The 27447-nt window shown below is 39.5% G+C and overlaps 3 protein-coding genes across 3 annotated transcripts; all 3 read left to right on the top strand.

Moving 5' to 3' along the window:
- Positions 1-551: 551 nt before the first annotated feature.
- On the top strand, positions 552-6454 carry rgrb (retinal G protein coupled receptor b). Its single transcript, XM_026178473.2, has 7 exons — positions 552-949; positions 1268-1424; positions 2921-3042; positions 3477-3630; positions 3766-3883; positions 5603-5716; positions 5961-6454. Exons 1-7 carry the CDS (start codon positions 874-876, stop codon positions 6099-6101), a joined length of 882 nt encoding a protein of 293 aa, XP_026034258.2. The 5' UTR covers positions 552-873; the 3' UTR covers positions 6102-6454.
- Positions 6455-11486: 5032 nt separating this feature from the next.
- slc18a3b (solute carrier family 18 member 3b) lies at positions 11487-14381 on the top strand. The gene has a single exon (XM_026177628.2). The coding sequence runs from the start codon at positions 12063-12065 to the stop codon at positions 13629-13631; it is 1569 nt and encodes a 522-aa protein (XP_026033413.1). The 5' UTR covers positions 11487-12062; the 3' UTR covers positions 13632-14381.
- Positions 14382-14922: 541 nt separating this feature from the next.
- On the top strand, positions 14923-26668 carry chatb (choline O-acetyltransferase b). Its single transcript, XM_026178472.2, has 15 exons — positions 14923-15150; positions 15669-15789; positions 16512-16703; positions 17193-17311; positions 18640-18693; positions 18804-18984; positions 22695-22872; positions 22973-23142; positions 23219-23319; positions 23429-23557; positions 23651-23773; positions 23870-24011; positions 24248-24310; positions 24707-24844; positions 26369-26668. The coding sequence occupies exons 2-15, from the start codon at positions 15745-15747 to the stop codon at positions 26633-26635; spliced, it is 1902 nt and encodes a 633-aa protein (XP_026034257.2). The 5' UTR covers positions 14923-15150; positions 15669-15744; the 3' UTR covers positions 26636-26668.
- Positions 26669-27447: the final 779 nt, after the last annotated feature.

Raw genomic sequence — 27447 nt, 5'->3', positions numbered from 1 at the left:
TGAATTTAAGATCCTTCTTCTCAGATACAAGGTCTTGAACACCTCCCTTGTTATCGTAACAGAGCACTTGTGATTTTTGAAAAGAGCTAAAAGTAGAATTGGAGGAAAGCCTTCAGCTTTTAGGCTCCTGTGGAGCCAGCTCCCAGTTTTAACTCAGGAGAAAGACACCTTCTCTACTAGTTTTTTGGAAACCTGGAATGTAAAGGTCTCTTTTTCTAAAGCACTTTGGGTCAACGTCTGTAATTTGAATATGCTATTTACTATAAATAAAATAGACAGGACGGTCAACACAAAAAGTGCATGTTCGAGGTATATTTTTTTTTCATTTGCAAAAATTTCATAGATCCGCCCACCTCTATTCTCCATTCCCCATGTGTTTATACACCATTATTACATTAGTCTGTGCTTCATCTTGTCTTCTTATGCCCACCCCAATCGGTGGGGTGAGCCCTAAAGTGCATTTAAGAGTTGTAACTGTCCAGACTGCCGGTCAAAGTCTGCTTAAGAGTCCAACACTCTTTTAAGTTAAAAGACAACATTTCCCATGTTTCCTTTCTCTTATCGCTTACAAAGCTGTAGGTTGGTTTCGCCACAGAATGTTCGGCAATAAACTTTCAGAGCCTTTAGATGACAGAATTGCGCAGAATACTCGCAAAGTGTTTGCAACCACTCACTTGCAGAATGTGTGCAGGAAGTCTGCTTGTTAGGACATTCTTCGGGGGATTGTAAAGAGGGCTTTGCTAAGATTAGCGCGTTCGTGCTTTTTCACGTGAAAGCACCTTTATAAGGCCTTATTGTGGCACAGACTGTGGGTGGCTACGCTGCAGGAAAACGACTCGTCTTCTTTGCAAAGTCTAATTTGTGTGCTTCATCATGGCAACATATACGTTACCGGAGGGATTCACAGAGTTTGACATGTTTACATTCGGTTCAGCACTCCTTGTTGGCGGTAAGTGAAGCGCGCTGTATGGTTATACAAGAAGGAAGGACCCAGATAACCATGAATAAATTTGGAAGAGCTGTATTTTTAGCGGGATTCCTTGTTTTTGTTTGTTTGGGGGGGGGGGGGGGGGGGGGGGGGGTAATGCTTGGAGATGAGTTAGATGTTAAAAGTTCCAAACCAAAACTACTTAAATTGCATTTTGTTTGTTTGCACACTTTGTGGGCCAAAAAACCAATAAGATCGGCCATGCAGACAAATACAGCTAGAGGTTAAATGTGAAACCAAATAATAGAAACGTAATTTATTCTTTGTTTTCACTTTTAGGGATGCTGGGATTCTTCCTCAATGCCATCAGCATCCTTTCTTTCCTCAGGGTGAGGGAGATGCGCAATCCCAGCAACTTCCTGGTGTTCAACCTTGCTGTAGCTGACCTCAGTTTGAATATTAATGGACTCACTGCAGCCTATGCAAGCTATCTCAGGTAACAAACAGGGCATGCTCTGTTAGAAATGTATTTTCTGGCCTTCTACAGTCACTTTATATCTGAATCTTTCAGCAGAAGTTTTCATATTAAGCTGTCCAGCACAAGCTGACTAAGTCTCGGGGTTTCATAATAAAATCCACAATCTACTTTGTTCACATTTGGCAAGAAAATATGTTGAAAGTGACCAAACAGCCCAAAGTTTATAAAACTTAATGTGCACTGATGTTGTGAGACATTTCCAGCTTGACCTATTAAGAAAGCTGATTTTTCCTTAAAATTATTATGTAAAGTGTTACGCAAGACAGTTGTTTTTGTACAAACTACAGTGGGGGTTTTTAATTAATACATTTATTTAAGTAAAATCAACTTGGTTTTTGCATTTCTCTTCTCATTTTTTGCTTATTGTAAAAATGTCCACGTGTTTAATTGGAATCCAGTTATCAAGCTAACCACTTTTTCAAATTTTAGACTCAATTGTTTAAGTTTAAGTGGGATCATTTGTAAGTACACCTTCATGAACCCAGCAGCCCACTGCACTCGTAGTGTCACAGCTATCATAAAATGAAGTTAAACTTTATTTAGTTTGTGCAGTTGAACATAATGAAACACAAAAACAACAACTTATTATGATACAGATGTGTATACTGACCCATCATATGATATTTCATATGCTTGTTGTCTGCTGCTTTTAATATGTGGCAAAGCATCCATCCATTCACAATTCAAAGACTTCTCCTTCTAGAGAATCGATCCTATTTTAGTGACACGTGCATACAACGATAACCTATTGATGCTTCACCCAAATTCTGCTCAAGGTCAGAGACACATTTGGTGTTACATTGGGACTTTTCCCTTTTCACAACATAAGCTTTATGGATTTTATTTACAGTTTGAATTTAGTGTGCACAAAATGATAAAGAAAACTGCATGAAATACCAAATGAGGTGATAGCTTGACTTTTTGCTTTGCCTCACATGTGCCCTACATGGTGATAATGACGTTATTGTTCATAATTATGGAGGGAGTGATCCTACTGGTTGACTCCCAGTTAGGGCCTTTCTGTCACCACTGTCTTAACATCAGTGATATGGTCACATATATTTATGCCGTTTACTGAATGGCGATGGTTACTGCTGACCATGTAGTCATAACACTCCTCAACTTAAACACTTTTATTTTGTGTTGATCTACATTAATATGTCCTGTATATGACTATTTGTGAAACATTTTGACTTCTTTCAATTTAAATTCTCATTAGAGAACTCAATGACGAAAAAACTTTTTGTGCTTCACAAATTACAACAACCTATGAATTATGATGGGTTGTGATCAGAATAGCCTCCACATCAATGAGTTTCTGGTTATTTTATTTTATTTTATTGAGCTGTATACCTTTATACCTAAGCACTTTGTTTTTATATATAAGTTTGTGTAACTTTAGGTGCATTTTTCTGCAAGTTGTAGTATGACACATGTTTCTTTGTCTTCTTCAGATACTGGCCATTTGGTCAAGATGGTTGTGCCTATCATGGTTTCCAGGGGATGATATCCATACTGGCATCCATCAGTTTCTTAGCTGCAATCGCTTGGGACAGATATCACCAGTACTGCACCAGTGAGTAAAGGCACTACAAATAGGTGTTCAAAATGTTAGTTAATGCAGTTTTATACACAATTGAAATGAGATATTCAGAGAAAGTCAGTCTTAAAAAAAACTGAAACATGCATATTTTATCTGCCCCTGGGAAATGGTATAACTTTTTATTTATTCATTTTTTGTTTCATGTTGGGCAGGGGATAAGCCGCTTTATAAGCCGCTTTGTAAACCATGTGGAGCAACTCTTAAACGTTTACATTTTATATTTCTTCATGTTTTTGTCAACTGAATCGACTTTATATTTTGTCGGCGATAACCTTGTGATATTTAGTCAACTTAAAATAAAAGCATTTCGATTCCCAAAATAAGACTAAAACTAAGTTGTGCTCACGTCAAAAGTTTGTGACTAAAACTAAATCAGATTTTTCTGTTAAAAAATGAACACTGTGTAGGACAGAAGCTTTTCTGGACCACATCTATCACGATCAGCAGCATCATCTGGATTCTCTCCATCTTCTGGTCTGCTGTTCCTCTACTGGGATGGGGCGTCTATGACTTTGAGCCCATGAGGACGTGCTGCACGCTGGACTACACCAAAGGGGACAGGTAAATGTGTAAATATTAAAAGATAATCTTACCATGAACAATAGTTTTCTGTTTTCATACCTGCCAGTTCACATGGAAAACGGGTACATAGACTTTTACAGCTGTTGTTGTTGTTCATGGTTATTTTTCTAACAGGGACTACATCACCTACATGCTAAGTCTGGTGGTGCTCTACCTGATGCTCCCAGCTTTTAACATGTACTCGTGTTATGATTTGATCTACAAGCATTTCAAGAAGATCCATCACCACCGGGTAATACATGCTGCAGTCTTACTAAAAATCATTGTGTATTAGCACATCCAATTGTGCCTTCAAAATATTTTGTTTTGTTAAGTATTGGACAGTCGTACAAAAGAGTCTGATCACTGGCTGTGTAGAAGAAAGCAGCTTAAATGTTATTCTGCTCTAATCAAAGGGGCTCTAATCAAACCACGAGTTTAAGAAGATTAATTTTACGCATAATGAAACACAACCTTTAAACCTGCTGGTGAGTGCTTTTCTTTTTCTTCTTTATTTTATTTAATCTTTAACAGGCTTATTATTTCTCCATTCTTCTATTTGCATGCCACTCTTTATTGTAGTTTTTTCATGCTGAGCATAGAAGTGAGACCGGTTGCAATATTAGGGCCATTGTAGGTAAAAATAGTCATTATTATTATTAAAGCACTCAGGTACAAAAGGATAATAAACTCAGGCAAAAAAGTAATTTCCAAGAATAAGGTTATGAATAAAATAAAATAAAAACAGGGCAATTTACAGAGGAAAAGTCAAGAAAAACATTCTCTGAAAAAATATTCTGTATTTATTTATTTTTTCTGTTAATTTCCAAAATTGTATTATTTTGCTTAAAGTCCACAGACAATGAACTGAAGCAAAGTTGTAAAGAAGAAAATCCTCCAAAAATGTGAGATAATGATTCATTTGTATAGAAAATGAAAATTATGGCTTGATAAAGGCACGGCACTTATCTTAGACAGCAGTCTAAGCAAATAAGCCCAGATTTCCCTCACCCTAGCCACTTCCTCCTGCCCATCTAGGGGTATTAAGCCCAGAAAACCTCACCTAGGAGGTGTCCGGGAGGCATCCTAGTCTGCCCAAACCACCTCAACCGGCTCCCTTTGATGTGGAGGTGCTGCGGCTCTATTCCAAATCCCTGTTGAATGATCAAGCTCCTCACCAACCCTGAGAGAAAGCTCAGATGGCAGCCCTGGCATTGTCCAACACTAATCAGAATTAAGTCCGACTTACACTTGGTCAGCATTCTGGTGGAGTGCTGGAGAGGGTTTCACCAAGGGACTCTAAGAAGGCTGGGCCCTCTGAACTGTCATTTGGCATATAGGCACAAACAACGGTCTGGATCTAATCTAAACCCCAAAACACAGGCAGCAAAAAACAGGGATACAAGTATAAAAAACAACATTAAGCCTGACCATAGCTTCTCACCGAAACTCCAGAATGGAACAGAGTCAAACCCCTCAGTGAGAAGGAAACTGGTTCCATACCCCAAGTTGTACGTTGAGTGAGTCAGACTATATCTATATCAGCTTGGACTCGTCCCTCATAAGTGAGGTGATATTGAATCTACCACAAACCAGTTTTGGAAGCCAGGGATCAGAGTACCAGGACCTCTGCTCTGACTGCCAGTCAATCCACTAAGCACTGAACACCTCCTGTGGGCCCCTCCTGTGGGTGGTCAACAGGAGGATGGACCTATGTTGCTTTTTCAAGCTGACACCAGCTGGGCCCCATTGTCTTAAGGCCTGGCCATCAGACAATTGTCCTCGAGACTGTACCCCAGGCCTGGCTCCAGGGTAAGACCCCTGGAAGTGCATCTCTACTTCATCTCTTGTTTCAGCAACTACACACAAGCTTGATAAGATCATTATCACTATCATTATTAGACTAATTGTGACACACTCTTTCTGTTTTTGAAGCCTTGTTGTATGTAACACAATGGATTTTATTTTACAGTTTAACACCAGTTTGCCTGTGAGGGTACTGCTGATGTGCTGGGGCCCATATGTCATCATGTGTGTCTATGCCTGCTTTGACAATGTGAAGCTCATCTCTCCAAAGCTAAGAATGGTATGTATTTATTTTGTTTTTTGCAACCTAACACTATGTGAAAATGAAACAGTTAAACACCTCTTTCTTCTTCTTATTGTTGACTTTTAGTTTAACAGTTTCTTAGTTGCAGTTTCAGTCATCATTCTTGTGACTTATTCCACAAGCAAGACAATGAAAGGAGTCAATCATTTTAATGTCACACTTGCCATAGTATGTGAGACAACTTAAACCTTTGCTTTTTTGTGTGCCTTTTCCCTTGTAGATGCTTCCAGTTATTGCAAAGACAAATCCTATATTTAACGCTCTCCTCTACTCATTTGGAAATGAGTTCTACCGAGGGGGAGTTTGGAATTTCCTCACTGGACAGAAGATTGTTGAACCAGATATTAAGAAGTCAAAGTAAAAGAAAACCCAGTAAAATCGGGCAAAAATCCAAGATCATCAACTGCTTTCATGATAGGTTCCTCATTCAAACGTAGTAGGATGTTTTGAAATAAACATTGCCAGGTCAGAGATGTACAGTTGTGTTATTTTCATATTTCATATTTGTACAGTACATGACATTACAGGACGGTCTGTTTGCTTGGAGCCACCATACCTCATGTTGGACTTAGCTCAATCAACAAAAAAACATGCTGCAGGTAATCTGACCATTTTAAATGTTCATGCATTCTTTCTTTCAGCAGCTTGACTTTAACCTGCACTGCTCAAGCATCCACATGAATCCAGTGACAATAAACACAGATGTTGCTCCTCTTCTGCTGTTTGCGCTTTCTATTTTAATCCGATTAATGGAGATGCTTGTAAGCAAGAAGCCTAATTGCTGCAAGCAGAAATGTGCCTTTTATCACATGTCAGTGTCAAATCTAAAGTATTTTAATAAGCAGATTATTTAATAGTGGTTTTGTTTTGTAGACAGCTAAATAATACAGCCCCTCTGTACAGTGAGGAAATATTTACTGTGTTAAGCCCGTTGTGCAATTAAGCTCCTTCTTAGGCGACGTGGACTTAATCTCATTTCAGGTACTTGTCTAAATTAGGAAATGCATACACTAAACTACACAGAGTTTGGTAGCGTTTTGTCTTCATTTCATATTAACTTACACTGAGCTAAATTTGATGACATATTCAGTTATATTTAAACATATTTAACAATTTTGTTTTTACTTTTCAGTGCGCCGAATAGTTCTAAAACAAATGCTGTAGTTTTTTTAGTAAATAGGCAAACGTTTGCATTTTCTGTCTGCATGCACATGAATAGATGCTTCAGAGCAGGAACACAGTTACCCTTAAGCTATATTGGCTTAGTAATTTCATAATACCAGCAATGAAATGTCTTTGTGGGTTGAGTTACTAAGCCACGTATATTCCAAAGATCACCACAGAAGGGGCACATACTGTAGAGCAGGGCTGTCAAACATAAGGCCTGGGGGCCAGATTTGGCTCATGGAGGACTCTATTCCGGCCCACTTGATGACTTTGGAAAATGTGAAGGAGGGCATAGATTTTGGATTTTTAACTGTTTTACAGTTTTTCCTACTAATAAGGAACCTCCTTTACTGTCATTCATACTACATCAAAGTAATTAAGTAATAGATAAACAATAACAAAACACAAAAAAACGGTTTTATCGCAATCTACTAAAGAAATTTATGTTAAGCTTTAGAGTAAATTTAGATTTAGCTTTTTCTGTCATTTTAGACATGCTCACAGATGTCAGCATTTCTTTATTGTGTAGAAAAACTTGAGTTGTACTGCTGAAATTGCACTTCTTTTTCTTGGATTAAATTGGATTAAATGTCTATATAAACTTCTTTACACTGACAAATAGAGGGGTTTCCCTGCTTCGGCCCACTTCAATTCAATTCAATTTTATTTATATAACGCCAAATCACAACAAAAGTCGCCTCAAGGCGCTTCAGATCAAAGTGGGCTATATGTGGCCCACGATGTAAAAAGAGTTTGCCATTTCTGCTGTAGAAGAAACAACTCCAGCTCTGATGCTAAATGTATCCACAGCAGACATAATCCACTGTGAGACGATCCTTGTCACACTAACCTCCGAGGTGTGACGTTGTTGCCCGCAGGCTGGTCGTAAGGGGATTAAATTCTCTCACCATCAATGGCAGCCTTCTTTAAGGGAGAAGGACTCAGCCTAATGAGCAACAGTGAAGCAGTCCTGAAATTAGACTGTTGGCTGCTTAAATTAGAATGATGAACCCCTGCATTTAAATGTTGAATTGCATGAAGTCATAGCCCTGATCATTTTTACCCCAGTAAGGCATCTCTTAAAGTTGCTATTTGAACGCTTTTGTTTTTAATAGTGCAGACAGACAGAAGACTCGAGTCAACTCAGAACTAATGTACAGTATGAACAGTGACAATACCTGCAAATTAAATGATATTCCCATTTGCTTCAGCTGCACTTTCAGTAGCATGCCTAACCAAAATAAAAGGCTGAACATTGTGCTAAGTTAGCAATGTCTTTGTGAGTTTGTATTTTTTTCTGTATCTTTTCTTGAATGTAAAAATGTGACAAGTGGGGATAAAAGTAAGTTGAAAAGCTTGAGCAGGGGGAAAAAAAATGCATCGCCTAATCAGAAGCTGCCTCGGGAATGCTGTTATGCAGCCTGCTCATTAGCATCGGATTTCCTTCCAGTATATGAGCAAGCTCTGCTCATTAGGAGGAGTTAAATATTTGGCACAATCATGTCCTTCCTCCAACGTCTCCTGCTGCGATCAGGACTTTTCTTGAGAAAGATTAAAGAACTAAAAGATCAGCATCAAGTTCTTAGAAACAGTTGGCTGATTGTGTGTGTGTGGTCTAGTGATCTAATTTGGTCAGAGCTGTAGATAGACACTGTGGTAATAGCAGAAAGTTCACAGGAAGAAAGTAGAACCTGTCACAGACAGATAAAGCCTGACTGAGCCTTCCCCCAAAACAAATAAGCGATTACAACCCTTTTCATCCAATAGAAACGTTAAGATTTGGGATCCACCCACCAGGCAAGCTGAAGGTTAATAGAAAATAGAGGCGTGCTAAATTTATTACTCTTCACAGACAATGTTAGAAAACAGAATGATGCCTGTCCTTATTTGGCAGCTTTCTCTAATATAAGGATGAGGATAATAATAACTTCAATTAAAAAAAAAAAATAAATAAATAAATACATCCCTAGAAAATAAAAGTCCAAGATGTTTAAAGAAGAGCCTTAAAAATCTACTGTGTGCCATTTATATTTGGCTGGAAAAATAAATTAGGTCACTAAAATACAGAGGATATCACTGATTTAACATTATCTTCAGTTCTAAAAAACACTTATTGACCTACCACGTCAACACCAATCAATTGTAGGCTTGTTTAAGGAAAAAGCGTCATAACTTCCAGTGTTGTAATCACTTGTGAAGATTGTTCTTTTGCATGCTTCAAAAGAACCTCAGTTTGTTACATGCCCTCCCCTACTCTTCTATCCTAGTTTAAATTGGCACAATAGTGTTTAATTCCGAAACAGCAAGCCGATATAATGGAAGTGTATCATTCCAAAAGCATTTATTTGTGCAGCTGAATTAAATTGGTGAAAACATTTTGAAGAATTTTGGTCGAAGAACACTCGCTTTGCTAAACGGCCCTAAAATATCTAAAAACAGGAAAAGTGAGTGATGCAAAAATCATCTTTGAAGTTTAGCCACAAGGGGCGGCTGAGTGAAAACACTATTTGTAAAACCTCCAGAGACACTATATGGACCTAGCTGGTGAAGTCCTGCATGTTTACAGCATTAATACTGAGCATGTGTTTACTCATGTAAGAGACAAAGGTGAAAGCTGCCTATCAAAGAAGAAAGCCAAAGGGCAACTAAACCCTCCATTAAATATTACACACTACAGTCCAGAGGTCAGATCATATCAGTGGAAGGAAGCACGTTAGATGGTAAAACCCAAGCTCTGATGCTTGGCTTAGTGTTACATAATACTATCTGTTCATAATAGTTTCTCGGTCACAAGTGTTATCATAAATTTTGATGCCATTAGACCACGAACTGTGTCAAAGATGTGACATATCTGAAGTGGATTTTTCATGCAATGATTTTTAAAGAATTAGATCACGCCTGTGTCACTAGGCATCTAGAAAACCTTGCCCCTAGTCTCATCCATTAAGCCTCTCTGTTGTACTGTCTTCACGTCAGAGGCCGAGTCATCATCCATAATTCAGCTCTGAGGATTAGGCTGAAACTCTTGACTCTGCCAAGTTATGCATGAATGATGTATAAGGCAATAATATTATACATTTTTTTAAGTGTTTATGTAATATGTATGTTTATCTCTCTCTCTCTCTCTCTGTGTGTGTGTGTGTGTGTGTGTGTGTGTGTGTGTGTGTGTGTGTGTGTGTGTGTGTGTGTGTGTGTGTGTGTGTGTACCTACACATATACATATATGTATATAAATCACTTAGGCACCGTCACTTACATAAAGCACATGCTGCTTAATCTTTATATCTTTTTTTTATCTTTTTATCTTCAATATTTAATATTTAATCAAACTCATGTGCATACATATATATTCATACACTTTCCTGTGCAAAACTCCTGAGCCACCTCTCCCATCTCCTTATTCCGTGTTTCCAAGGGATAGAGCAGAATTATTTTTAAAGGAATGACCAAGAACTATTTGAGCCTAATTATTATTCTTATTATTACTACTATTGTTGTTGTTGTATTAGCAAATTTTAATTTAATAAATTTAAATGTTATTCTTTTTTTTTACCCAGATTGCTGTACTTCAATTAATATTAGTTTTCTAGTACCAACGAAGAGGTGCCAGTCTTGTAGTCTGTCCTTGAGCATGCGCTACCCTGTGATTTTAATCATTTGTAGGTCGTTATCGCCCTCTACTGACAAACAGAAAGAAGTCTTGTTAAAATGCATATATTAGAATCACACACTGACAGAAAGTAAGAATAACAACTATAAAAAAAATATTTTGCAGTTTCTTTTGTAGCGTCATAACAACAGACTTAAATAGCAATAGTACTGCGCAAGACAAATATTTGAAAGAAACCGAAACTAAAGCACTTAATTGAAATTCTTTTAATGGGTCCTTTGGGTAGTAATAGCCTGTAAATAATTCTACAACTGTATAAAATGTCAGGACTGTAGTACTTAGTAAAGGTAATGCAGTGATTTCCACTCCTGTTGTTTGTACCAATGAATTTTCTCCACGAGGTGTCGCCGATGTTAAACTTGTACCCTGCACAGTGTCTGCGCTGATAGCTGAATGCGACATTATTCCGTGTAAATGCAAACGCTAACAAGAGCCATGACTTTTGGGAGTTTAGGCAACATTTTTAAGAAGGCCATGAAAAGTATCTTTGCTTCAAAAAATGAGTGAGAGACTCAAACCTGGCCGTTTAAAGAGCCCGTGGGGGCTGAATCTGTCCACGGTACTGGAGTCTTTTGGGTGCAGAAAAGGGCAGTGTGACAAAGTAACTTTAAACAATAAGGTCAATGACGTTACTGGCAAGTCTAAGAAATGTCGTAAATGTTGTGTTTTGTGCGATTGATATGGATAGACTTTTATTCTGAAAACATGTACCGTCTCTTGTGCGTATATACTGGTGATGACAAAGCGCAATATATTTTTCTATATCTCCAAAGTCTAGAGTCACACACTGAGAGTACGAAACGATTTTTCTTCTGCGCCTTTGTAATAGTGTTCACCAGCTCTTATTGGTTGAAGTGATTGCTGCCAATGGTTGGAGATTAACATAAAAGAGACAAGTGGAGAAGGGATCCACTTGGGGGCAAGCTGGTGATGCGTCATAGCACTTGCTGAAAAGAGGAGACAAAAAAAGGGACTAAAATAGCGCCGAACCTGCGGGTTAATGTGCACCAATGGCCACGGAGTCACTCGTGGTCTCGGAGCAGAGCGCAAAAGTGCCACAGGTGATAGGAGGTATGACAACAGAGATAAGCGAGATTGAGTGTTCTCTGTTGTGCAAATAATTATCAAAATCGCTCCAAACAAAAACTTTGATATGTAAGAATAGAAGCTGAAACCTCTGCAAGGTGCAGAAAATCTACGATTTCACCACGTCACTTCTCGGGAGATCATGAAACATCATCGGACGTGGCTGAGCCGAGGACAAGAGGAGAAAGCTGAAGAAAACCATCTTCACAGATGAGGCAACCAAGTTCATCTGCGCCTCTCCCTTTACGCACAGGCGAGGTGAGGACGGAGAGCGTTACTTCAGTGTAAAGAAAGCACCAATGAGTCATCCGAGGTGTTAAAAAGATCGGCATCAGACGGAAGAAGCACAAATACAGTTTTGAATCGAAAATCCTTTTTTTTTTTAAAGAAAAGCACACCATGGATGGAGAAGGAGGCTCTTCGGGGCTGGCCAAATCAGCCGCTGTAAAACTGTCCGAGATGGGTGAAAGAACCAAGCAGTTAGGCACCGCGATGCGGGATCCTCACCAGCAAAGACGGATCATACTGGTGATTGTTTGCGTGGCTCTCCTGTTGGACAATATGCTCTACATGGTAATCGTGCCAATTATTCCAGACTATCTTGCTGATCTGGAGCTTGAGCAGTCAGAACACGTCCACGTTGTGATGCACTCCAACACTTCGGCAAACAGCACAAGCCAGGACAAAAGCAACAAGGACAATTTAGATATCCAGATAGGAATACTTTTTGCATCAAAAGCCATCCTCCAGCTCTTAGTTAACCCCCTGTCGGGAACTTTCATAGACCGGGTGGGCTATGACATTCCACTTTTAATTGGACTGACTGTCATGTTTATCTCTACCTGCATCTTCGCTTTCGGGGAGAATTACGCGACTCTCTTTATGGCCAGAAGTTTGCAGGGTCTCGGTTCTGCTTTCGCAGACACCTCTGGAATCGCAATGATAGCTGACAAATACACGGAGGAGGGAGAGAGAAGCAGGGCGCTCGGCATTGCTCTGGCGTTCATCTCTTTCGGGAGTCTGGTGGCGCCTCCCTTCGGGGGCGTCCTGTACGAGTTTGTCGGCAAACGAGTGCCGTTCATCGTGCTCGCCTGCATTTGCCTGGCGGATGGCTTAATGCTACTGACCGTGATCAAGCCATTCTCTAACAGGACTAGAGAGAACATGCCAGTCGGCACCCCCATATACAGACTCATGATTGATCCCTACATAGCTGTGGTGGCCGGGGCACTGACAGTGTGTAACATCCCCCTTGCCTTTCTAGAGCCAACTATAGCCAACTGGATGGAAACCACCATGCACTCATCTCAGTGGGAAATGGGGCTCACCTGGCTCCCAGCCTTCTTCCCTCACGTTCTCGGTGTTTACATAACGGTTAAATTGGCAGCACAACATCCAAATTTGCAGTGGTTTTACGGAGCTGTGGGCATGGTTATCATAGGGGCGAGCTCCTGCACAGTTCCCGCATGCAAAACTTTTGGGCAGCTTATCGCCCCGCTGTGCGGCATCTGTTTTGGCATAGCGCTGGTAGACACTGCCCTGCTGCCCACACTTGCATTTTTAGTTGATGTGCGTCATGTTTCTGTGTATGGTAGTGTTTATGCTATTGCAGATATTTCCTACTCTGTCGCTTATGCTATGGGTCCCATAGTAGCCGGGCAGATAGTGCACAGTCTCGGTTTTGTACAACTTAATCTTGGTATGGGTCTTGTCAATGTGCTTTACGCACCAGCCCTGCTGCTGCTGCGCAACGTGTGCCAAATGAAACCGTCCTACTCAGAGAGAGATAACCTGCTAGACGAAGCTCCGCAGGGGCTGTACGACACAATCAAGATGGAGGAGAGGAGAGCGAAGAAGAAGGGCTACAGTTCGGCAGGGAATTGCCTGTCGGTAGATGAGAATGGGTTTGACCCTTTCAGAGGACAGCGGTCCTTGTCAGAAGAGTCCTCCGGCCCGGAGTGCACTTAGACCGGTTACAATCCGACCGACAAATCAAAACATTTGTGAGATTTGTGAGGCAGACAAATTACAATGTAGTGATTTAAAATTTTATGTAAGTACCGATGTGCAATATAAACACCTAGTCACCAACGTCACAACTGTGTGACTCGTTTTTCAAAGTTTTCTTTCATCTTTTTTCTGACTGTGGTTTCATTGTGTCAACAAACAAGTCTATGTAGCGTTTGTCAAGGATGTATAACTCGAGTTTTGTGAGAGATCTTTCAGCTGCCGTTGAATTTGTGTGTACTATTCAGTATTATATATACAAACTATATAAATAGATATAATGTGCGTACAAAATTATATGGGACCAACTGTAAGCAGCACATTTCTCCCCTTCTCAAAATAGCCTATATTTTTAGTCTCGGAGGAAACTTTTTTCACTTGCACATCAAAGGCCTCTTTCTGTTTTGTTGTTAAAATTGTGGATTTTAATAAGTAGGCCTCTTTGTTTTATTTATTTATTTTGTTTGAAATTAAATGTATCATAATAAATGGATTTTGTACATATGTGGATACACGCACAATGTAAATTGTTCAAATAAAAAAAATATATATATCCGTGGATCTCTACAAAGTGTGTATGCCGTTGAGCGCGGGTGTGTGTGTACGAAACATTTTGTCAAGACGTAGCTAATGATGTCAGTCCCCTTAAGATGAACTAATGTGTATTAATTGAATAATTGTGGTTTTAATAAATCTCTGTTTGGATCAGTGTGACGGTGGTGATTTCATTTTCATAATTTTAATTTCAAATGAATAAAACAACATAAATGCCGGATTTGTTTCGATATTAATATAGGAACTGTAGACGATAAAAGTGGCTAAAAGTCCGCATCAGCCCTCCTGCAAACATAAAAACACAAGAGAAGTGTTATTTGATTTCATTACTTTTTTTTTTTAAACGATCAGGAAAAAATCTTTATTTTTGAATTTTTGCTTGCTGACACAGGAGGCGCACATTAGTCACAGTGCGTAAACAAAAATCGAACAAATTCAAGTGTAACACGCATAAACTGATTTAGTTCTCGGTTATAACCTCACCACGTTGTCAAACCCGAGACCATGAGACAAGCTTAGCATTTAAATCTAAAAAACAAAAAAACAAAACTGTGGACCCCGCAGGGTGATCACAGGACACCTGAATGACAACCAGACGCTCGGTCAGTTTTTGATATATATTAAAAATTTTATAGGGTGTGGGCGGGAGGGGGGAAGCAAGCTGTCAGATAATATGTTCCGCGAATAGATTTCGATGGGAGGAGTTTCTTGCCTCAAGGGGGTAGGTAAACGCAAACACCTTCAGCATCTTTTCCAAGGCGTGCTTTAATGTGGAGCCACAGCCGTATGGCGACGCGTGGGGACAGGGGAGCAGTCCAGCGTCTAAACGGAGTTTTCCTCTAACATGGGCTTTCACCGCTTGGACGTGGGAGGTGATGCCAACTTTCACACACTTCTCTGACCTTTTGATCGCTTCGCTGATCGGGTAAGGCTCTGATAAACTGTAACAAACGGAGACTTGGTGTTCATTTCAAAAGTTACCATCATCATCATATTTCTGAGCCTGTTTGGCGCACAGCGGGGGGAGATTTCTTTACTTTACAGTTTTGCTCAAGTTAAGTTTTAGTTAATCAGTCCACTTGTTTTCCACTAAAAGGACTTGCATCTAATGATGCTCCTCTTCATTGTGTCTCTTTAGGATTTTAGCACTTTTAATATTAAAATTGATGTAAAAGAAAAACCTCTTTATTTTGTTTTGGATTTTTTGAAGGGAAGGAAATAGGAAAGGGCTTTTTAAAATGTTTATCTGTCTGCAGTGAGTCAGGAGGCGCAGCTGGAATGCAAGCACAAGAAGTAAATTGCGTTAGGCTGTAACTTGATCAAAAATGGAAGCCTGCTGGCTCACTTTCAGACAGCACACAAATGTGTAGTTACATTTTATCAACAGGCCTAATTTTTATTTATTTTTTGCTTCTTTTCTCTCCTTGAACACGCTTCATGCAGGAACGGCTGAAGCCAGACCCTATTAAGGGTGGGGGGAGATTCCGAGTTATATTCACTGGTCGAGACTGGACTAATCATGCCAATCTTGGAGAGAGGGACGGCGAGAGACCGAGACAGCCAAGTATGAACACACACCGCTGCTTCTTTAAGTCAGCTTTACTTTTTTTGTGCCGAGCGCCGCCCGTGGTGCCTAAGTTGGCAAAGTAAGGGTACTGGCTTTCAGCACCACGGAAAGCGCCAGCTTCATTTGCCTAACTGGCCGCTAGGGGCAAAAAAAACCCCTCATTCGTGAACATAGAAAGTATGTTCAAGACACTATAGCACACATTAATTTTGTGCAGAAATTTGATCAAAATGATGCAGCAGACTATAATATAACAGAGACAATGCTGCGTTTACAGGGTCAAACCAGTGCTTAATTAAATTTATTTATTTATTTATTTATTTATTTATTTATTTATTTATTTATTTATTTATTTATTTTCTAAATACCAATTAAGGACCTTCTGAAAATATCTAAAGATTTCCAAGAATTTGCAGATACATTGTTCTGCATTTGCACTGCACGTCTCCATATTATAATCTTGGCTTACCAACAGCATGCAAATGACCAAACATCACACAGATAATATTATCAATTTGAACTTACCTCATGGGTAATTTGCAATGCACAGGAGACTGTGTAGTTTATTCTCAAATTGGCCTTGAAGCAGTTAAAATGCATTATTAACTTAGGTTCTAATAATAAACGACTGCTTTAGCTAATGAACACTGAATCCCATTAAAATGCTGACAGTTGCTTTCCTTCCATTACTCTTCGTGTGATGTTTTTTGTGATATCAGGTGCTGCCAAAGGTCCCCGTTCCCCTGCTGAAACAAACCCTTGACACTTACTTGAAGTGCGTTCAACACCTGGCGAAGGAGGAGCAGTTTAAGAAAACAAGGGCCATCGTGGAGAAGTTTGGGGCTCCTGGGGGCGTGGGAGAGACTCTCCAGAAGAATCTTTTAGAGAGGAGGGACAAGATGGCAAACTGGGTAAACACAGACCTAACAGATGAAAAGTTGTTTATGTGCATGAACAGGAAAAATTACAGTGTGCATCCTACTTCTATCAATAAGGAGCTTCTGTATTGTTTTGACTTTATGACTATATAAATACCTGCATGTATTTTTGCACTGTTTGTTAGATAGTTGAATTGCTGAAATCAGCTGTAAATTATTTTATTTAGGATAAAAAATTAGTTAAAAAAGTCTTAAACTCCGTGATAAACATTTATCCCTGTCTCCGCTTGTGCTTTGTCTGGGTGATCGGTCAGTCCACTAGACATCCAGCTCAGTGAAATCTATCACACTCCCACTCTCACACTAGCACCACTCTCCCACTCTCCTTTTCATCTGGCAGTGATACACTGTAATGGCTTTTTACTTCACTGCACAGGTCTCAACTCTGAAAGTAATAACTTGAGTCCAAACACATTTAACAAAGCAACATTTCTCAAAAACTGTCCCTGTGTTCACATTTAGGTCTATGACTACTGGCTGGAGGACATGTACCTGAACAACAGGTTGGCCCTGCCAGTCAACTCCAGTCCTGCCATGGTGTTTCCTAAGCAGATGTTTAAAGATCATAAAGACGCCCTCAGGTATGTTCTGGACTTCTGCTATGATGACTTTTTTTTATTCACCCTTCCTTTGGAGGTTGTAAAACCAAAGTTTTTTTTAGAATAAAAGGTCAAACTAATCAAAATCGAAGATGCAGATGTTTCCATTTCGGTATTTAAATTCTTTAGCAGGTGATATTTGAGTCAGATAAACATCCAAATTTAGTTTGATTCTCTGTAAGTTGTCTTTCTAGGTGTCTATCAAGGGAATGAATGACAAAGAAGCATATTTATCCAGAGGGGAAAAGTCACAATAAGTCAGAACAAAAATAAATATAGCTTTCTTTTATTAACAGTGAATCTACCTTTCAATTACTGTCTTAAATAACAGATTTTTTTAAAATTTGAAAACCATCCGAAATCATGAGTTTATTTTTCTATATGATCCAGAAAACACAAGCTGGAACCTTTAAATAGTTGTTTTAAATGTATGTAAATGTGCTGAAAATATTCTTTTACTTATTATTACTGTTATTCTCTGATCATCTATCCTTAAAACCAATATTCTCTGTCAAGCTGCAAGCAAATGTGGGAGAACTACAAAGTAACTCACTTAATATGTCACACAATGACTGAGCATAAAGTGAGTGTGCGCTGTAAGTTCTGTACCAAAGGAAAAAAAGGCCACATGCTGAATGTTGCACACAATACTGCGCAAACACATAATCAGCTCTTTAGCTGCTGACAGATTTTTATGTTCTTTTGTATAGATGCAGACTCAGATTATTATCTGAATTTTACAGTCATGGAAAGAATCTTTGACCGTTATTAAATGAGCTGTGGTCTGCCAGAAATTACACCAGTCCATCCAGCCCTGTAGCTCAACATTAGCTTTTGTCAGCTTGCACAGCCACTAAGTGAATATTTCCAGAGCACCCCAAGCAGCTGGTAATCTACTGACACGGCCACTTATTAGATTGGGAGTGACAGGGCCAAGCTCTCCACGGAGACTCTTAGTCAGGCCTCATTTAGGGGTGTGGTGCACTGAGGCTGCCTCCTTTGTATTGATCTGGCTTTGAACGTAATAACACCAAGACAAATGATATACAACATGAGACCTGACAAGCCGCTGCGTTTTCCCTCTTTGCCCACTCACCCACTCACACATACAGACCGGCTCTCTCCCTCTCGCAGATGAACACACGCAACTCTCACACTGTATCCCAGTAATTCACCATAATGTGATTACTGTTAGTTCTTTGAGAGATGGGAGTATATGTAATTACAATCACAAGCCATTCTGCTGTATAACTTTGGTGTTTCACAACAATACCACTTTCAAATGTCACCCTCCTTCTTGCTCTTTTAAGATTTGCCGCCCGTCTCATCAGTGGAGTTTTGGAATACAAGGCTCTCATCGATACGTAAGTTCAACCTGCAAGCTATGTGGATTGAAGATTAAAACCAAAATTATATAATAATGAATCACAAGTCTTTTCATAGGTGATCTGGTGTGTGTAAAAATGTCTCTCAGGCGATCGCTGCCAGTGGATTTCACTCGAGGCCAGCTAGCTGTCATGCCTATGTGCATGGAGCAGTACTATCGCCTCTTCACCTCCTACCGCTATCCGGGGTTAAAGACAGACACGCTGAAGGTCCAGATGAAGGCAGCATCCTCAGCACTGGAGCACATGATTGTGGCATGCAAGAATCAGGTCAGGACACTGGCCGTTGAGGAGACTTCTCACACTCAGTAATACTGCTGATTAAAGAGTGTTTTCTGTCCATTTGAGAGAATACATATAGAGTGACATACAAGTCAGTTTCTATGTAGCAGAGATGCTCAAGTCAGATTTTAAAGTAAGGACTAGTCTAAGCACCTTTACTTGAGTGAATATAATTATACCTTTTTTTCCCTGTGGTAACAGTAAATAAAGAAACCTTTTCTACACCCCTCTCAAATACAGAAAAAAAGCTAAGAAAAATAATAATTGTAAGTAAAGTCATTATTGAAAGGAATCTGAGAAACTTACCCAATGTACCCACTACTGCACCTCCTGAGGATCATCTTATAGCAGAGGTGTGGACTCGAGTCACATGACTTGGACTCGAGTCAGACTCGAGTCATTAATTTTATGACTTTAGACTTGACTTGAAAAAATGTTGTAAGACTTGTGACTTGACTTGGACTTTTACACCAATAACTTGGGACTTGAATTGGACTTGAACCGGTTTACTTGAAAAGACTTGATATTTTACCCAAAATATAAAATTTAACATGCATATTATATAGAGATTGAAAATGTGACGTCATTCACGGGTAGAACCGCAAAGGATTCTGGGAACTCGTGGCAAGCGGTAGTAGCGCACGCAGGCTTTCAATTGAAATCAGTCACACAGCGATAAAAAGAAACACAAAAATGTCAAGTCAAGAAGCTGTTGTATTATTAACTGCAATAGCCGGTCGCATGACAGCCACGGGAAGCCGACGGGTAAAGAGATCGGTTGTTATCGGATTACGTCGTTGAAGAGAAATTGTTCGAGCCATGTTTCCGAAGTAACAAAGACGCGACTGGATTGCAGCCATTCAAAGATCAAATATAACGTCCCAGAACACTCCAGCTCACAGGTTAGTCTGCTCCAAGCATTTACACGAAGGTCAGTATTTTTTAGTAGTTAATACGTCATTTTTCTTAACGTAATTGGTGATATAGGTTACAAGCAAGTCTGGCGCTGAACAGAAATTGTCGCGCTATGCTCCTTTGTTTATTGTGCATAAATAGTGAATTATCCTGACACAATATTGTGTTTCGCTTCTGTTATTATGGTACATTAACAAAAACATATACTTTTATTCACAGGATAAAACAGGTTTTTTGTATCACTAATTGCCCAGTACGATTACAGCATACAGTATTGTTGTCACTGCTACATTTCTGTGATGCTACCAGAAATTATTTCCACTGCTAATTAATTACCGTTGAGCTCAAAGGTTATATTAATAAACGGTTAAGGAATGTGTATTTATGACGACGATTTGTGAGACTGGTAAACTTATGATACGTACGATGGTCTTTACTTTCTACACGGTGCATTTCAAGGTCCTGCACCCATCCGTCGGTAAACTGTACCTGGGCTTGTTGCAGTGACCGGAAGTTACTAAACTTCATGAGTGTGTGCACTCACTCCAAGAACCGTATGATTATAAATATGCATATAAATATGCTAAGATGAGATAGCTGACTTCATCTAACTAGCAAATGTTGTCCAGGCTACGTTGGTGATGCAGTTCTTTTTAATGTGTATGATATTTTTGTCATGCAATTTTAAAGCTGGTCCTACAACCGCATCCAAGAATAACATGCAGCTTATCTCAGAACTGTCGGTGAAAATTATTCTTGGAGCTAGGTTTAATTGAGCTGCATTTTAAAGAGGTGCAATTTCACAATTTGTGTATATTTTCTAAGTTCACTATTTTGTCATGTGTTGAGAAAAACACAGATTTTAAAATTACATGGTCTAATATTTACATTTAGCATAACTGCAACATTCTTTTTTCGTTTTTTTTTTTAAAGACTCGAAAGGACTTGAAATTCAAAATTTCAGACTTGTGACTTGACTCGGACTTTTACACCAGTGACTTGAGACTCGACTCTGACTTGCCTGACATTACTTGAGACTTGACTTGAGACTTGAGGATAAAGACTTGAGACTTACTTGAGACTTGCAAAACAATGACTTGGTCCCACCTCTGTCTTATAGACCTTTTGCATGAAGGACAGATAGAACAGAATTAGACCTGTTAGTTATTTGACTAATTTTAATTCTGCTGTAACAGGGGAGTCAGTTCTTTCTCAAAAAGCAGCACCTGCTATGAAAGTGTGACTATCTGTGGCTGACTGTGTCTATTTGAATATTTAAACTGGCCAAAATTTCATACTGGGACAAGACGGACCAGGAAGTACTAAAAAGGAATTGTCATAATAGACAGCATGTAGCTGTAAGGTAAGCTATAGTTTCACAGGAGGAGCCAGGTGACAGAAGTCATTTAAATCCCCAATAAGGCTCTCCTACTTGACTTTTATAGTTTAACTGCTTTATTTTAAACCCAGCTTTTAACCCAGCTTTAAAATAAAGCAGGTAAGAATTATGTGTGTGTGTGTGTGTGTGTGTGTGTGTGTGTGTGTGTGTGTGTGTGTGTGTGTGTGTGTGTGTGTGCGTGCGCGCGCGTGTTTAGATATTTTCGTGAGGACCAAAAACTATAGTTGCTACTATACTTGTGCTACTATACTTGTGGGGACCAACAGTCTCTTAAGGGGACAAAATAGCCGTCCCCACGAGTTTAAAGGCATTTTTGAGACTCAAGATGTGGTTTTAGTGTCAGGGTTACAATTAGGTTATAGTTAGGTTTAGGCATTCAATTTTGATGGTGAGGTTTAGGATAAGCGGCTAGGGAAAACATTATGTTAATTAGATGTCCTCACTAAGATATTAAAACAAGTGTGTGTGTGTGTGTGTGTGTGTGTGTGTGTGTGTGTGTGTGTTCCTGTCTAGCTATCTTTGTGAGGACCGAAATCTGCATTCTACTATGCTTGTGAGAACCAACAGTCACTTGTGAGGACACACTCACCGGTCCTCACAAGTTTGAAGGCCTTTTTGAGGCTCAAAATGTGGTGTTAGTTTCAGGGTTACAATTAGGTTATGGTTAGGTTTAGGGTAAGGGTAAGGGTTAGGAATTCATTTTTAATGGTTATGGTTAGGGTAAGGGGCTAGGGAAACCATTATGTCAATGAAGGTCTTCACCAAGATAGCTGAACGGGCTTCTATGTGTGTGTGTGGTCTTTTCCTTACCTATCATCTAACACAATCCCCTGTACAAAACAGCCTGTACTCATTATCATCTCATCTCAGAGTCACATCAAAGTCACCGATCCACATTCAAACACATGCCACCAACATCTGCAGCATCTATAGCCCATGGCTAATATATTGATTTTTATGAAGGTTAAGAATGAGACTGCAAATTAACATGGAAAAACTCAGGAACTCTCCCCTGGAAATGATTCTGGGAGCCATCAATCTGTAGCCTCTAAGGGCCCGTCCCTATGGAGATACAGCGAGTTAACTTAATTACTGCAGATTAAATCGGCCACTTTGTCTGAGAGCTTCCTTGAGTCGCATGTTAAACTGATCGTGGAAGAGAAGCAGGTAATTGGCCCTTCTCAGTCCCTGTCATTATTACTAATGTCGTTATTATCTCAGCTGTTCAAACAGTAGCCGTAAGGTTAGCTATAAAGCGCAATTAGCATGCAAGGAAATATTTTAACTTAAATATTCTCTTGTCGAGTTGAATCACCCTGGTGAAGCTGTACTTGATGGAACAGTTGAGAGACTTGTGATTGCTGTAATTTATTTTTCTCACTAGTTTTTCGTGTTGGATGTAGTCGCAAACAGCAAGCAGCTCAGTGAGGAGGAGATCTTATCCCAGCTGGAGAAGATTGTGAAAATGTCTGAAAACGCTGAGGAGAAGCTCCCCCCTTTTGGCATCTTGACATCTGATGGAAGGACAGAATGGGCGCAAGCTAGAGAGGCACTAATAAAAGGTCTTACCACAACTTCATTCTTACTCAATTTAACATTTTAATCAAATTTTTTTAGAAAAAGCAAATCCAGGACATGGGTTTCCTTCTTTCATCTGTCCAGATCAGATCAACAGGGACTCTCTGGCACTGATTGAGAGCTGCATCTGTGTGGTGTGTCTGGATGAGCCCAGCGGCCTGCAACCCAGTGACACCAACAGGGCCCTGTTGATGCTACATGGTGGAGGACATGAAAAGAACGGTGCAAACCGCTGGTATGACAAGTCAATGCAGGTAAGACGATATTGCAGGTGCTTAAGTTTTCCATGACTGTAAAATTTGGATAATCATTTAATCCCCATTTTCTCAGTTTGTTGTAGGCATGGATGGGATATGTGGAGTGGTGTGTGAGCATTCACCATTTGAAGGGATCGTTCTGGTGCAGTGCTGTGAATACATAATGAAATATATGTAAGTTAGCCCACTGTAGCAAGACAGGCTGCACACTGAATATGGTCATCTAAATGAATGCTGATGAGGCCAGAAGTGTCTGAAAGAAACGTGTTGTTGTTCTGAACAGAATGGAAAGTCCTTCCAAGATGGTCAAGTCCTCCAGCTATAGAGAGCTTCCTCCTCCAAGGAGGCTACGCTGGAAATGTAACCCACATATCCAAGGACTCTTAGCAGCATCTGCAGAGAGATTGCAGAGGCAAGACTAGCACAAACACACAACTACAATTATAAATAAGTACAGATTTTTTTGAGACTGGAAGTCACAAAAATCTACTGTTTTCTTCTTCAGGCTGGTGAATAATCTTGACATGAATGTTTTCAAATTCAAAGATTATGGGAAAGAATTTATCAAGCAGCAGAAGATGAGTCCAGATGCCTTCATACAAGTTGCCTTGCAGCTTGCATTTTTCAAGTAACAAATATTCAATGTGTGATATCATAAGCATATCTCTAATTGAACTGTTTGCCATCAAGGTGCAATTTCAAATCATGTCTGCCCTGCACTTAGATGCACTGGAAGGCTCGTGTCCACTTACGAGAGTGCATCAATTCGGCGTTTCCAAGAAGGTCGCGTAGATAACATTCGCTCAGCGACCGCCGAGGCCCTGGCCTTTGTAAAGTCTATGGCAGATGAGAGGGGAGCGTTCTCTGTGAGTCATTTTTCTTACTTCCGCTTTAATTACTAACTCCCACTTTACTGCTCATCGCGCCTCACTTATGAAACAGGTGCGACTGGCAACCTTGGCAAGGAAAAGTCAGTCAACCAGATGATCCCCCTGAAGATTTAGCGGATCTATGAAAAATGGCTGGCTTTGCTGCTGTCTCGATGCAACAAATGTCCTGTGTCTAATTTTTTTTTCATTGAATGACTTTTCTTCTCTGACAGGACTCAGAAAAGATGAAGCGACTGGGGGATGCAATTAAAGCCCAGACAAGTTATACAATTGCAGTGAGTATTAATCCAAAGTTCTCACCACACCAGCCAAGAAATGGTCGACATGTGCAATAAAGCATGCTATGTAATTAGCTTTAAAAGTACTGGTAGATTCTAGATTCGATATCTATAATGCACAGATGGAAATTCTACATTAATCTCCTCATCTAATTTTTGGTAAAACAAAATTTAGAACAAGTTTTACTTCCAAAATTCTTTTTTTTTTTGGTTTTGCCCCAAAAATGACAGTAAGAGGCTGGTGAAAGCTTTGATGAGGCTCTGGTTGTGGCTCAGCTGTATTTCAAAGAACAGTGAGCCACATTTCTGGGATAAAGAAGTCCGTTTTAGTGAATGGATGTGGAAAAGTAACTATTCATAAAACCCTTAAATTGTCAAAAATATGTCTTTCAGGCGATTACAGGAATGGCGATAGACAATCACCTCCTTGGACTTCTGAGGATCGCAAAGGAGCTCAACATGGAAAAGCCAGAAATCTTTTGTGATGAGACATATCTGGCCAGTAACCACTTCATCCTCTCTACCAGTCAGGTACTACATAATCATATGCTATTAAAATATATATATAATTGATACCAGAAATACAAATCCTCTGCAGAACCTACACTCTTCAAGTTATACGTTTCCCTTTATCGGGACAGATGAAACACCAGATGTTCCATGGAGACAAAAAGAGAAATACAGATGTTTCTCTGCTTTTCCACAAACTAAGAATGAAAAAGAAAAAAATGATGTGTTAATATACCTGTAAAGCACAAATAAATCTGCTATTGTGTTTTCTGCAATTTGAGGATACTCGTGTGCATTTAATTCAAGTTAAGCCGCTGTGGAGTTTTTTAAGGGCAAATTTTCATTCAGTACCACACTCTATAACCAACAAAGACAATCAAGAACAATGAAGAGACCTCTTAAAGAGAATCACTAAACCATAAAGTAATTATTTTAAAGCAGTAATGGAGTCTGCAAATGTGCACGTGCCAATTTCCAAACTGCAGAAGCCTAATTAAAGATATTAGGTTTAAGGAGATGCGGAGGAGAGAGGGCAGTGGACTTTTTCACCACATCGTTTGTCACAACCTTAGAGACTGAGATGACGTCTGATGAATGGAGAACAAGTGTACTGGTAGTAGTTTTCAAAAACAAGCATTATGTGGACATCTATAATAACTACAGAGGGATAAAGCTGATGAACAACACCATAAATAAATGGGCAAGAGTTGTTGAAGCTAGGTTAATAAGAGAGAGCCCCTTCTTGTTTGCAGTGGTGATGGACAGGTTGACAGATGAGGTCAGGCAGGAGTGTCCATGGACTATAATATTCGCAGACAACATTGTGATGTGTAGTGTGAGCAGGGAGCAGGTGGAAGAGAGCCTGGAGAGGTGAAGGTATGCGCTTGAGAATAGGAATGAAAAGGAAAAGAAGCAGATGTTTGTGAATGAGACGGAGACAGGTGTATCAGTGAGGCTGCAAGGAGACATAGTTAAGGTAGACGAGTTTAAATACCTATATGGTCAACCCTCCAAACCAATGGACAGCCCACAAAAGAGATAGAGAAGGGATGTATGCAAGATGGGTGGGTGCAGATAGCAGCAACAGTGAAAGGGAAGGTTTACAAGACGGTAATAAGGCCTGCTATGGTGTTTTTAGTGAGATGGTAGATGATCCACTAACAGCTTAAAGAAGAAGAAAAGGAAGATGACGATGATGATGTTGTTTATCCAACCAAAACATTTTTTTTTTGTTTTTGTTTCTTTGCTAGACTTCACCTGAATCTGACGTCCCCTGATAGTGAGTTTATTCTGTTAGACCATCTTTAGATTTAGCTTTTGCTTCCCTCAGAACATTTTCACCCCACAGTAGCAAATTAATCAGGTCTATTCCCGTCCTTTGGCAGCTTCACTGGCTTCCTGTAAAATATCACATTAATTTTAGGAATCTGCTTCTTACCTTTCTATGATGTCTTCAACTGTGTCCTTTAGTGTTTTAAAAGGCACCTATAAATAAAATGTAGTATTATTATGATGATGATTATAATTATGTGGTCTTGACTCCAGGTTCCTACCACTGTGGAAATGTTCTGCTGCTATGGCCCAGTAGTGCCCAACGGTTATGGCGCCTGTTACAACCCACAGTCAGACTACATCATCTTCTGCATTTCTAGTTTCTGGGACAACACAGAGACTAGCTCGGTCGTTTTCGTTAAAGCCTTGAACGAGGGCCTGCTGGAAATCAGGGACTTGTGCAATAGAAGCAATGCTACAGCTAGCAAACTTGCTGTCTCCAGCCAGGGAGCCAGCCAGCCTCATAAATCAGGGAAGTAAGCCATACTGAGGGAGTACGCCCACTCAGCTGCTCCACTCTATGTGTCTGTGCAATAGTGTTACTTTCATAACAAAATTTAAAGCCTTAAAGTTCACATGTAACTGTATATAAAACATGTACATTTAAAAAAAATTATATATATATATATATATATATATATATATATATATATATATATATATATATATATATATATATATATATATATATATATATGTATGAAAACTAAAAGAAGAAACAAAAAGTTTTCTCTTGGATCTGTGTGGACAACAGAACGATTTTGGTCCAGCACTGATCCTGCTTGACTTGGTAGACTGACATTAACTGGTCTGCTGCCTTTAGGAAACTAAAGCCATGTCCGCTTTGTAGCACTGATCTGAGGGTCAATTCCTCAGTCAGTGAGAGATTCAGCCGAATGATCCTAGTGTATATTTTAGACTAGTAACATACTTTACATGGCAAAAAAAAATACCAACACTAAAAAAAAGTCACTTATAACAATCATAACATCCTGTAAATGTGATTCTGCAAACCTCACTTGTTGTGTGCTGTAAGATTTAAATGTTCTAAAGTTAGTTTTTTTATTCTTCTGATGCCATCAGGTTGCCAAAGAGGCTGTGCAAATGTGAAGTCTGTGTGATGATGAACTTTAAGATGTTTATGTCAACGTGTGTGTGAATACCTTCAAACATAGAAAAGTGGCTGTAAGTGAGTTATGTGATATGGTTTCAGTGGCACATTCAAAGTTGTCTAGCTATAATGTATGTACTGTATTTAATAGCAATAGTTATATTATGTGTAAAGTGTTATA

This window comes from Astatotilapia calliptera, chromosome 8, assembly GCF_964374335.1.
Source record: "Astatotilapia calliptera chromosome 8, fAstCal68.1, whole genome shotgun sequence".
NCBI lineage: Eukaryota > Metazoa > Chordata > Actinopteri > Cichliformes > Cichlidae > Astatotilapia > Astatotilapia calliptera.
Note: the sequence above shows the minus strand (reverse complement) of the source record. Positions and strands in the feature narration are given on the sequence as shown.

What these genes read in the sequence shown, in the direction of transcription:
- rgrb (XM_026178473.2), top strand. Translation starts at nt 874, where the DNA reads ATGGCAACATATACGTTACCGGAGGGATTCACAGAGTTTGACATGTTT. An exon ending in TTCAGCACTCCTTGTTGGCG is followed by an intron (nt 950 to 1,267) that starts GTAAGTGAAGCG and finishes TTTCACTTTTAG; the next exon opens with GGATGCTGGGATTCTTCCTC. An exon ending in GCCTATGCAAGCTATCTCAG is followed by an intron (nt 1,425 to 2,920) that starts GTAACAAACAGG and finishes TGTCTTCTTCAG; the next exon opens with ATACTGGCCATTTGGTCAAG.
- chatb (XM_026178472.2), top strand. Translation starts at nt 15,745, where the DNA reads ATGCCAATCTTGGAGAGAGGGACGGCGAGAGACCGAGACAGCCAA. An exon ending in GGGACAAGATGGCAAACTGG is followed by an intron (nt 16,704 to 17,192) that starts GTAAACACAGAC and finishes GTTCACATTTAG; the next exon opens with GTCTATGACTACTGGCTGGA. An exon ending in GGTATGACAAGTCAATGCAG is followed by an intron (nt 23,143 to 23,218) that starts GTAAGACGATAT and finishes CCATTTTCTCAG; the next exon opens with TTTGTTGTAGGCATGGATGG.
- slc18a3b (XM_026177628.2), top strand. Translation starts at nt 12,063, where the DNA reads ATGGATGGAGAAGGAGGCTCTTCGGGGCTGGCCAAATCAGCCGCTGTA.